We start from the raw sequence: 12,294 nt of genomic DNA, 5'->3' as shown, positions 1-12,294 counted from the left end.
CTTAAACTATTCTTCAGAGTGAATACAAGTCTACCAGGGATGTGGTGGGCAGCAGGGCATTTCTGGCAGAGATCACAACTTAAAGGATCAACTGGAAATACATGACATTCTCAAGAAACTGTGTAGTATGATATTGTTAGAACTAGGGTGGTGATTTCCTCCAGGAAGCTCCCTCTTTGTGCTTCCACTGCACCATGTCTGTGTCTCTAGAACAGTCCTTACTGCATGCTTTCATACTGAAATGTGGTTTATATTTCTCTCCCTTACCTCAGGTCAGGGATCTTGCAGTGGTCTTTGTCCCCTTCTGTAATGCCTGGCATTTGAAGAGACATATGGGCAATGAACCTGGAAAGGTGGGTTGAAGCCAGATTGCAGATTTTGATGAATGATAGGCCCAAGAATTCTGGCTGACTTTTTCCAATAGGCAACGAGAAGCCATTAGATCTGAGTTTTTAAAAGATTAAGTCTAACAGCACTGGAGAATAGACTAGATACAAGGAGACACTGGAGGTAAGGGATACAAATTAGGAAGCAGCAGAAATCACTCAGATTCTTCCCTGTATGTGTCAGAAATTGAATGCATAAGACCAGTTAGATTACTGGTCAATAAATTTTTCCATCATGGGTGCCTGGGCGGCTTAGTCATTAAGCATCTGCCTTCGGCTCAGGTCATGATCCCAGCATCCTGGGATCGAGCCCCACATCGGGCTCCCTGCTCAGCAGGAAGCCTGCTTCTGCCTCTCCCACTCCCCCTGCTTGTGTTCCCTCTCTCGCTGTGTCTCTCTCTGTCAAATAAATATAAAGAAAGAAAGAAAGAAATTTTTCCATCAGGACCAGGGAAAAGGTTGCCTGTGTTTGACACACACACAATAAGAACCACCTCTTCCTATCTTTAACTCTATTCCCCTTTCTCCTACTGATTCAGGACAGATGTGTCAAGATACTCTGAGAAATATTCCAGGTCTCATTTAAGTATCTTGCCTTGCAAATTGTTCAGGATTGAGCATGATGATAGTTCTAGTAATGAGTTAGTGGGGTGAGATGGAAAACATGGACACTAATGCTCCCGATACTATTGCAGCTATTAGTCTACTAATGATCCAAATTCCACCTGTGGTTCAGTCCAGTAGGAACTGTCACTGTATGTGACTGGGGATGACTGGCATCTAACAGTTGTATTTCTCTTAATTTCTTCAGGGAGAATGTCTTCGGTCCTACAGTGTTGATGACACTGACATTTTCTGAGTGGTCTTGAACAGCCTACTTTTTATGTAAATAACTGGCTAGACTTCATATTTTTCACTAGAGAAGCCTTTAACCTAGAGATTTAAAAACACTGCTTTTAGCTTACTACTATTTTTAACTTGAAAGTTCTTCCTTTCTTATTCCAAAATGTTGAGATACTGGGGAGAGATACCAATCTCATCAAGCCAGACCAACAGAAGTTCCTTTGATTTGCTCCCACGGGAGTTCCGTCTCGTAGAAGTCCATGACCCACCCCTGCACCAACCCTCAGCCAACAAGCCCAAGCCCCCCACAATGTTGGACATCCCCTCAGAGCCATGCAGCCTCACCATCCATACTATCCAGCTGATCCAGCACAACCGACGTCTGCGCAATCTCATTGCCACCGCTCAGGCCCAGAGTCAGCAACAGACAGAAGGTGTAAAGACTGAAGACAGTGAACCTCTTCCCTCTTGCCCGGGGTCACCTCCTCTTCCTGATGACCTCCTGCCTTTAGATTGTAAGAATCCCAATGCACCATTCCAGATCCGGCACAGTGACCCAGAGAGTGACTTTTATCGGTAAGACAAGGCTTTGCTATATCTTACTTTTCTCAAAAAACCTTCACAACAGCACTGTTAAGAATGTAATAATATTTCCATGAGGAAACTGAGGATAAGGGTAATTGACATGGCCAGAGTTGCTCAGGTAATTAGTAGGAAGTCTAAGACTTGAATTCTGATCTTCCAAATCCAGAGTGTGTATCTTTTATTTTTGATGTAGCAAATATTTACTGAGTGCCTATTACGTGCCAAACACTTTCCTGGGAGCAAGGTACTACACCAGTATGTAAAATAAGCCATGGCCTCATTCCTCAGAGCGTAGTCTTTCTGTTTAATTTGAAATGTATTTTATGGGTTTAGCTCAGTGTCCTCAAATTGAGATTCATGGACTTATTCTCATATTATTAGGAATCCATAAGTTCTATATAAGAATTTTTTAATTGTGTACAGTTGACCCTTGAACAACATGAGTTTAAACTGTGTGGGTCCACTTACATGTTGATGTTTTTGTTTTTTGGTTTTTGGTTTTTTTTTAAGATTTCATTTATTTATTTGACGGAGAGAGACAGCGAGAGAAGGAACACAAGCAGGGGAAGTGGGAGAGGGAGAAGCAGGCTCCTGGCTAAGCAGGAAGCCCGATGCGGGGCTGGATCCCAGGACCCTGGGATCATGACCTGAGCCGAAGGCAGACGCCTAACGACTGAGCCACACAGGCGCCCCCATGTTGATGTTTTTACAGTACAGTACTGTAAATGTATTTTCCTTATGATTTTAACATCTTTCCTCTAGCTTACTTTATAAGAATATAGTATATAATACATATAACATACAAAATAAGTGTTAATCGACTGTGTATGTTATCACTAAGGCTTCCAGTCAATAGTAGGCTATTAGTCATTGGGGTACCTGGCTGGCTCAGTCAGAAGAGCATGTGACTCTTGATCTCGGGGTCCTGAGTTCAAGCTCCATTTTGGGTATAGAGATTACTAAAAAAATAAAATAAACTTTTTTAAAAAAAGATTTTATTTGAGAGAGAGTGAAAGAGAGAGAGCATAAGAGAGAGGACGGTCAGAGGGAGAAGTAGACTCCCCACTGAGCAGGGAGCCTGACAAGGGGCTTGATCCCAGGACTCTGGGATCATGACCTGAACCAAAGGCAGACGCTCAACCTCCTGAGCCACCCAGGCACCCCTAAAATAAAATAAAATTTTTTTAAAAAGTAGACTATTAGTCATTAAGTTTGGGGAAGTCAAAGCTGTTTGTGGATTTTCAACTGCACAGGGGGTCAGTACCCCTAACCCCACATAGTTCAAGGGTCCAACTATATTTTCATTTTGTTAACATCACTTAAGAAATAATATAAAAATGTTCTTGATCCTTGCTGCTCAAAATCTGATCTGAGACTAGCAGCATCAACATCACCCGGGAACTTATTAGGAATTCAGAGTCGCAGGCTCTACCCAGCCTGCTGAATCAAAATCTTTATTTTAACAAGATCTCCAGAAGATTCATATGTCTATTTAAGTTTGAGAAGCCCTGCTCCATATCTTCTGAATGACTGCCTTATAACCTAATGCCTCTATTGGGCTTCGGTATGTAAGTTTGCATTTGGTGCCAAATAATTACTTTTTCTTTTCATTTTGCAATTTGTCAGACCAAAGAAAAATTTAAATAACAGTACAAGAAATGCCCAAATACTCTTTACCAGGATTCACCAATTGTTAACAGTTTGCCACATTTATTTTCTCTTACATATGTATAAGCGTGTATACACACATAAACACACGTAAATATATGCATAACAAACATAAACAGATACACGTACACTTTTTTTTGCCAAATATTTTAAAGTTGCACATATCCCAGTATTTCACCCCTTAATTCTTAAACATTCCCTACATAATCCCAATACCATTATCACACCAAAGACAATGAACACTAATTAAATAATATCACTTAATAAGTCCCCATATTCGGATTTCTCCAGTTGTCTGCAAAATATCTTTTGTAGATATATTTTTCCCTAATGCAGAATCTAACAAAGATTCATGGATTGCATTTGGTTGTTTAGTGTCTTTTTTTTTTAATTAATTTATTTGAGAGAGCGAGAAAGCGTGTGTGCAAGCAGGGGGAAGGGCAGAGGGGAGTGGGAGAGAGAGAATCCCAGAGCAGACTCCCCTCTGAGCGAGGAGCCTGACTTGGGTCAGTCCAACAATCCTGAGATCATGACCTGAGCCGAAACCAAGAGTCGGAAGCTCAACCAACTGAGCCACGCAGGTGCCTCTGTTTAGTGTATTTTAAACCAAAACTCTCCTTCCTCCTTTTTTAAAAAACATGATAATTAATCTTTTTTAAGAGTTCAGGTCATTTGGAATGTAGAATGTCCCACTCACTGGATTTGCTGATTATTTCCTCAAGTTTAGATTCAGGTTAAATATGTTTGGCAAAAAAAAAAAAAAAAAATTCATAAGTAATATTGTATAACACTTACTGCATCTGCTATTGATGATAATAGTTACTACTATTTGAACTGTCCCAAATTAATGAGAAAAGAACAGAAATGGACTTAATATGTAAGGGTTGCAGTTGGGCCAAATGAAGGCCAGATGATGTCCTGGTGCACTGTATAATTGAAGGTTCTGAAGTCCTTGGAATAGTGAAAAAGGCAGGGATAACTGTATCATTGCATGCCTGGCACATGTTCGTACAGATAGGGCCAGCTTCAAAAAACTTGTTCCATACTGATAGTACCATATTTACATTTTTTTTATTCTTATGTTAATCCCCATACATTACATCATTAGTTTTAGATGAAGTGTTCCATGATTCATTGTTTGTGCATAACACCCAGTGCTCCATGCAGAATGTGCCCTCCTCAATACCCACCACCAGGCTAACCCATCCTCCCACCCTCCTCCCCTCTAGAACCCTCAGTTTGTTTTTCAGAGTCCATCGTCTCTCATGGTTCGTCTACCCCTCCGATCATATTTACATTTTGAAGGCAATTTAGTTTTAACAAAATAATATTGTCCATCATGTTAAATTGATGCTGTTATTTAGCATTTTATAGTTTTGCATCAACTTCTAATTTAATTCATTTACGTCCTCATCAGAGGGAGGCAGAAAATAGGAATTTTCATAATTAGAAGTTTGTTAAAAGTTATTTTTAGGAGATCAGACAGCTTTTTGAAATTTTTTCTTAGATTAAGATTTCTACAGCAGTGATTAGGGGCAAAATGGTATATTACGAAGAACATGCGATCTGAAGTCAGAAGCTCCACCTTCTGATAATACCGAAACAGCTTCTGGCAGGTCAGTGCCTCTAAACCTCAGTTTCTCAAACCTGCCAGATGGGAATCATAGTATGGACTTACTACCCATTTCTTTGCATAGGATAGGATAAAAATGATTTGTAAACTGTATATATTTTGGGGCGCCTGGGTGGCTCGGGTGGCTCAGTCGGTTAAGCGTCTGCCTTCGGCTCAGGTCATGATCCCAGGTTCTGGGATCAAGCCCCGTATCGGGCTCTCTGCTCAGTGGGGAGCCTGCTTCTCCCTCTCCCTCTGCCTGCCGCTCTGCCTCCTTGTGCTCTCTCTGTCAAATAAATAAATAAAATCTTAAAAAATAAATATTTTAAATTGCTTTCTTAAAATCAAGTTGCTTTCCCAGTTTTACAAATGGTCTGTTGTAGTTGTATAAGAATCTGATTGGGACTTCGAATTTCTAAACTCCAAATATCATCCAGCATATGAGGAAACTATGTTGTGGTGAAATAATTAGAGCACTCTTGAGCTGTACCTGAGCTATCCTGTTACATTTTATTGTATCCTAAAAGTGATCAAAATTGAGCAGTTGGTAAAAGAAAACTTCCTATTCACCTGATACTTTTATATTGTTTATTGTAGATATGTATTGCCTATGAAGTCTTCATGTAATTGGAGGAGCTCAGAGGTGACTGTGGGTTGTTGAGACATGCCCTGGCAGCAGCAAGATGAAACAGGGCTCTGTAACTGCAGAGAATTCCCCTAGAAAGCTGAGCCAGTGGTTTGACTGAAATTGTAAAACTCCTAGGGAGACAGGAGAGGTCACCCCTTCACAAGAGCACTAATAACCCTGCCATGTCTCCCCTTTCAGCGGGAGGGGGGAACCTGTGACTGAACTCAGCTGGCACTCCTGCCGGCAGCTCCTCTACCAGGCAGTGGCCACAATCCTGGCCCACGCGGGCTTTGAGTGTGCTAACGAAAGTGTCCTGGAGACCCTCACTGATGTCGCACATGAGTATTGCCTTAAATTCACCAAGTTGCTGCGCTTCACTGTGGATCGAGAAGCCCGGCTCGGGCAGACTCCTTTCCCTGACGTTATGGAGCAAGTATTCCACGAGGTGGGCATTGGCAGCGTGCTCTCCCTCCAGAAGTTCTGGCAGCACCGCATCAAGGACTATCACAGTTACATGCTACAGGTGAGGTCACCCTGGGAGAATCGGGTAAAGATGTGTAATCCAGGGGTGTTCAGCTGGATCCCACACTTGCCCTAGAGAACAGAGCATGGGGTCTTGGAAGAGAGTGGACTTGATCTGCTCTCCTCATGGCCCTGGCTGTGTTCCACTGGCTTCATCACTGACCTGGCCAGACCCTAGGGCCTCCTTTAGTCAATGAGTGGCTGCATTTATTGATAACACTTCTGCTGGAAGAAATTATAGATAGGAATATGGAGTCAGAGAGAATGTGGTTAGCATGCTTTTTTCAACAAGTACTTATTGAGTGCCTACTGTGAGTCAGGCACTGTGGGAGACAGCGGTTAATAAGACAAGATCCTGGGGCTTGCATTCTTGCGAGGGAAACAAAACAAATAAATAATGATCAAAACAATTCTGGATGGCGTCAAGTGCCATGAAAAGCAAAACCAGGGGCGCCTGGGTGGCTCAGCCGTTAAGCGTCTGCCTTCGGCTCAGGTCATGATCCCAGGGTCCTGGGATCGAGCCCCGCATCGGGCTCCCCGCTCGGCGGAAGCCTGCCTCTCCCCCCTCCACTCCCCCTGCCTGTGCTCCTCTCTCACTGTCTCTCTCTCTGTCAAATAAATAAATAAAATCTTTAAAAAAAAAAAGCAAAACCAAACAGAATGAGGTGATACTGCCCAGGGGTGGAGTAAGCGGTAGAGATACCATTTTTGGTTACAGCCAGAAATATCTAATCTCTTTAACCCTTGTGACCTTAAGCAAGTCATTTGTTCATTGTTTTGGTTTCCCCAAATCTAAATATGATAAGGAATTTTTAACACCCCACAAAAAAGTCTTTGCTAAGTGATCCAGATTTCCTACACCCTTCATTATCCATGTAAGGTACCTATGTCAACTGTTAGTCTTTACAGCCAAAAAATGTAATCTTTTTTTTTTTAAGCAAGTTTTGACTGCTTTTTTTTTTTTTTAAGATTTTATTTATTTATTTGACAGAGAGAGACACAGCATGAAAGGGAACACAAGCAGGGGGAGCAGGAGAGGGAAAGCAGGCTTCCCGCCGAGCAGGGAGCCCGATGCGGGGCTCGATCCCAGGACCCTGGGATCATGACCTGAGCTGAAGGCAGACGCTTAACGACTGAGCCACCCAGGCGCCCCAAAAAATGTAATCTTTTGTCCCCATTCTGATTTATCTTTAACAAAGTCTCTTTTACCTTTATGTAACTTTTAATTAATGATACACAGACACTTTTATACAAGATGACTTTTCTTTACGTGTTTCTGTCATTGACAAATGCAAACTCAACACCTTAAACGAATCCTTCCATGTGTCTACGATGCTTAAGTAAAAAAAAAAACAAATCTTTCCATTGGCAGTGGTTGCTTTAGGCATATTCATATTATGTTGGCTTTTCCATGGGATACCACAAGCTGACCATCCACCTTGCTTTTAACATTCCTTTGAAAAACTGACTCTTGCTTGCCAACAGATTAGTAAGCAACTCTCTGAGGAGTATGAAAGGATTGTCAATCCTGAGAAGGCCACAGAGGACACTAAACCTGTAAAGATCAAGGAAGAACCTGTGAGCGACATCACCTTCCCTGTCAGTGAGGAACTGGAGGCTGACCTTGCTTCTGGAGACCAGTCACTGCCCATGGGGGTCCTCGGGGCTCAGAGCGAGCGCTTCCCATCTAACCTGGAGGTTGAGGCTTCGCCACAGGCTTCAAGTAAGAGAAATCAACTGACTCTGATTCTGGGAGATCTGCCAATCTGATTCAGCACTTTTTGCATTTTGGAATCAAACTCTGGAGATGAGAGAAAAAAGTGGGGGTGGGCAAGAGAATGGAAAGTCTAAAAACATATAGCCTCACTGATCTAGATCTATCAACATTCTTCTCTGAAATTAGTGGAGGGAGGACTAGCACAACTTTACAGACATTCTTTTAAAATAATTCCTAGTTAGGATGTAGGTGCACTCAACTCTGCTGTTGAGTACTGGAGCCAATGTAGCTGACCGAGCTGGATGGGCAGATGTCCCCCTCGTCCCTTAGTATGCTGTATTTGTCTTTCCTGATGCTTGTAAGACAACTTCCAGATAGATGGAGGAAGGCCAATTGCTCAAGGCTGTTTGAATAGTTGGGCTTCCTTGCTAGAGTGCCCCCAACAGATTGGAGCTGAAAGGGACTGAAAAAGGGCTATCTAGGGGCGCCTGGGTGGCTCAGTCGTTAAGCGTCTGCCTTCGGCTCAGGTCATGATCCCAGGGTCCTGGGATCGAGCCCCGCATTGGGCTCCCTGCTCAGCGGGAAGCCTGCTTCTCCCTCTCCCACTCCCCCTGCTCATGTTCCTGCTCTCGCTATCTCTCTCTCTGTCAAATAAATAAATAAAAATCTTTAAAAAAAAAAAAAAGGGGGGGGGCTATCTACTCAGAGGCAGCTGGCCTCTTCTTCCAGACTCTGTGATCACCTTAGGAACCAGGCTGACTCGATCCTTAAGTCAGTTAGACTGCAGGGGCGCCTGGGTGGCTCAGTAGTTAAGCGTCTGCCTTCGGCTCAGGTCATGATCCCAGGGTCCTGGGATCGAGCCCCGCATCGGGCTCCCTGCTCGGCGGGAAGCCTGCTTCTCCCTCTCCCACTCCCCCTGCTTGTGTTCCCTCTCTCGCTGTGTCTCTCTCTGTCAAATAAATAAAATCTTTAAAAAAAAAAAGTCAGTTAGACTGCAAATTAGTCTAGATATTCAGTTCTACTCCAATATAAATTGTCATTTCATCAATGCACAAATGATACAAGTAACAAATCCTAAACAGAATTAGGCCACATTTTTTAAAGTGTTGAGCAGAGAGCCTTTCACCATGGAAGAAGTAATAACCACAGAATAGCACTGCCAGAACAGAGACAGGAGGGCCAAAGAGAAATTGTTGCAGATTTAGGAGCCAGGTCTGTTTTCAGCAGTCTGGGAACTGCTGCCAGTGTTTTGTAGTGATCATGAACTTCATTAACGTGAGAGAGGACCATGGACCCAAACAAAAGGCAAGAAAACAGGACAGCCTTATAGAAGGAAGGAAGGAAAGAAGAAACTTAACCCCTGAACAAGAGCCTGTGGTTATGCCTGCCTTTGGGCCATGAGACAGCGAATCTTCCCACCTACGTAGTTCTACTTCCCTGGTTTAAGAGAAATGGCAGGTGGGTGAGGTGGGGTAAAGGAGGGGGGAGGAAGTGGAATGGAAAATATTCAGAGTTGGTAGTTTTTGGAACAGAGAATAACCACCATATTCTCCAGCCAAGTAGAGTCAAAGTGTAAGTCTGAGCTCAAAGGCTAGGAATCTGCCCCGGGTAAAATATTTGTTCTGCTGTGTTCCAGCCTTAGCTTACCACTAATTGTATTCTCTTCCATTGCTAGGCACGGAGGTAAATGCTTCCCCTCTTTGGAATCTGGCCCATGTGAAAATGGAGCCTCAGGAGAGCGAAGAAGGCAACGTCTCTGGGCATGGCGTGCTGGGCAGCGATGTCTTCGAGGAGCCCATGTCCGGGATGAGTGAAGCTGGGATCCCCCAGAGCCCTGATGACTCAGACAGCAGCTATGGTTCCCACTCCACGGATAGCCTCATGGGATCCTCCCCTGTTTTCAACCAGCGCTGCAAGAAGAGGATGAGGAAAATATAAAAGGAAAAGGGGAGACTTTCTCTCCAGACCTACAAAACCCACCATAAAACCTTGGTGTATTCAAATTTGTTTCCATAAAAGGTGATTTGACTCAGTAAACAAGTGGATTTTCCTGATTTCATTGGAGCTGGATTTAACCAAACAAGTTTGCATTTTACTTTTACAGCTAGTTTTTGTACTTTTCCACAACCAAGCCACCTTTCACAGACAGTTCATGATACTGGGATGGTAATCGGGAGACCAAAGCACTGTCCCTGACTGATGTTTTTACCTTTGCACAACTGAGAAGAATCATACGGCTTGGCTCATATCGCAGGGATGTTATACAGATTGAGATTCTTATCAAACCTCAAAGCTGTGCTTGAAAAGACTCACCAGTAAATATATGCTGATATTACATGCCAGTTTTTTCATTGAACTTGCTTCACTATGGGGTCAAATCTTTGGGAACGTGGTACTAAAACCTAACAGGAAATAGTGAATCCCCTTATCCATCAGTAGTCTTTTTTAAATTTTTTGCTGCTTACGATGTCTCACAAAACCAGGGGTCTGTGGTGCTCCTTCAGACAGCCCTCCTAATCTTGTCCACATCGTTTCTTCTTCCTTCTTTTTTATTAAGTAAACTCTACCCCTCAAACTCACGACCCCAAGAGTCACGTACTCTACCAACTGAGCAGGCAGGCACGCCCCTCTTCTTTGTTAGACTTACTCCATCTACCCTCATCCTTTTTGTCATTTTCTTATTTCCATTCAGATTTTTTAAGATTTTGTCAGAGAGAGGGCGCCTGGGTGGCTCAGTCGGTTAAGCGACTGCCTTCGGCTCAGGTCATGATCCCAGGGTCCTGGGATCAAGTCCCACATCGGGCTCCCTGCTCTGCGGGGAGCCTGCTTCTCCCTCTCCCCCTCCCCCTGCTTGTGTTCCCTCTCTCGCTGTGTCTCTCTCTGTCAAATAAATAAATAAAATCTTTAAAAAAAAAAAAAAGATTTTGTCAGAGAAAGAGAGGGAGAGAGCACAAGCAGGAATGGCAGGCGGAGGGAGAAGCAGGCTCCCCCCTGAGCAAGGAGCCCAACGTGGGGCTCAATCCCAGGACCCTGGGATCATGACCTGAGCAGAAGGCAGATGCCCAACCAACTGGGCCACCCAGGTGCCCCTCCATTCAGATTTTTAAAGATATTTCACCTGCACCTTTTTTCAGTTGTTTCCTTCATTTTCTCCATTGGAAATGAGCAAAGAGGACCTGCCCAAGGACAGACTTGTGCTGATTGTATTCGTTGCATCTACTCGGCCATCAGAGGACAGCAGTCCATTCCTGTACCAGAATTCAGCATCTGCACTGTGCTCATGCTGGCTGGGCAGCCTCTAAAAGGCTAACAGTACACCTCTTTCTCCTTCACATCATGTCCTCAACTTTACATCATTACCCATCACAGTATCTGCCCTGCTTGGCATCTGATAGTTGCAGTCAGTATTTATCAAGTGAATGATTAGCACTGGAATTATAGGAGTAATTAGCAAATGTGTGTTTTATGCCTTGGTAGTGGATGCCAGCATGTTAAACACTGAAGTTTGGTTTTTGGGTGCAGAATACAGTCTTTTGAAATTTACAGCATTCTTTTAAGAGACCAAAATCAAGGCACAACTTTAATTAATACATTATTGAATGACTTAAATGTCCCAGGCACTGAGAATAAAGGTGTAAGCAGGGGTGCCTGGGTGGCTTAGGTGGTTAAGCGTCTCACTTCACCTCAGGTCATTATTTCAAGGTCGTGAGATCAAGCCCGGCATCTGGTTCTCCCTCTGCCCCAACCCCCTCTCAAGCATGCACACTCTCTAATAATAAATAAAATCTTTTTAAAAAAATGCAATAGCAGTAAAATGAGATTACAACATAAACTCTGATAACTTATAAATTTGCTAATTGCACAATCCTTAGTACACTTCTCTGAACTCCCATTCCACGCTTAGCTTCATTTTCCCATTTATTTATGAAAGCAGACATCAGGCAGTTTCCATAAAGTAGTCATCTAGTATTTAATTCATTCAGTTAGCAAACATTTATTGAGCTATTATGTACTGGTTCTTGTGCAAGGGATACAAAGATGAGGAAGACTTTGTCCCTGTCCTTATGGAGTGGAGCTTAAGGCATACGCCAGGCAAGGGTTTTTTTGTTTTGTTTTTTAAGTAGGCGCCATGCCCAGCATGGAGCCCAGTGTGGGGCTTGAACTCATGACCCTGAGACCAAGGCCTGAGCTAAAATCAAGAGTCAGACACTTAACTGACTGAGCCACCCAGAAGCCCCCAGACAAGTTTTTTTTAAGGAAGTATTCAAAGCACTAAGGGGAAAAACCAAGTATGTTCAGAGTCTTGCTTTGCAAGATGGTTTCCTCTTGAACA

The 12,294-nt window shown here is 43.3% G+C and overlaps 1 protein-coding gene across 3 annotated transcripts; it reads left to right on the top strand.

Moving 5' to 3' along the window:
* Nucleotides 1-339: 339 nt before the first annotated feature.
* On the top strand, nt 340-10,298 carry SUPT7L (SPT7 like, STAGA complex subunit gamma). Of its 3 annotated transcripts, XM_044918643.1 has the most exons (5): nt 340-353; nt 1,401-1,805; nt 5,921-6,245; nt 7,730-7,967; nt 9,637-10,298. In XM_044918643.1, the coding sequence occupies exons 1-5, from the start codon at nt 340-342 to the stop codon at nt 9,897-9,899; spliced, it is 1,245 nt and encodes a 414-aa protein (XP_044774578.1). In that variant the 3' UTR covers nt 9,900-10,298. The 3 variants fall into 3 exon arrangements, with proteins under 3 accessions (XP_044774578.1, XP_044774579.1, XP_021553120.1); XM_044918644.1 differs by lacking the exon at nt 1,401-1,805; XM_021697445.1 differs by lacking the exon at nt 340-353 and having other exon boundaries at nt 1,213-1,805.
* The last annotated feature ends 1,996 nt before the right edge of the window (nt 10,299-12,294 follow it).

The sequence above is a fragment of the Neomonachus schauinslandi genome, chromosome 10 (assembly GCF_002201575.2).
Source record: "Neomonachus schauinslandi chromosome 10, ASM220157v2, whole genome shotgun sequence".
Classification (NCBI taxonomy): Eukaryota; Metazoa; Chordata; class Mammalia; order Carnivora; family Phocidae; genus Neomonachus; species Neomonachus schauinslandi.
This window is presented reverse-complemented; position numbering and strand designations above follow the sequence as displayed.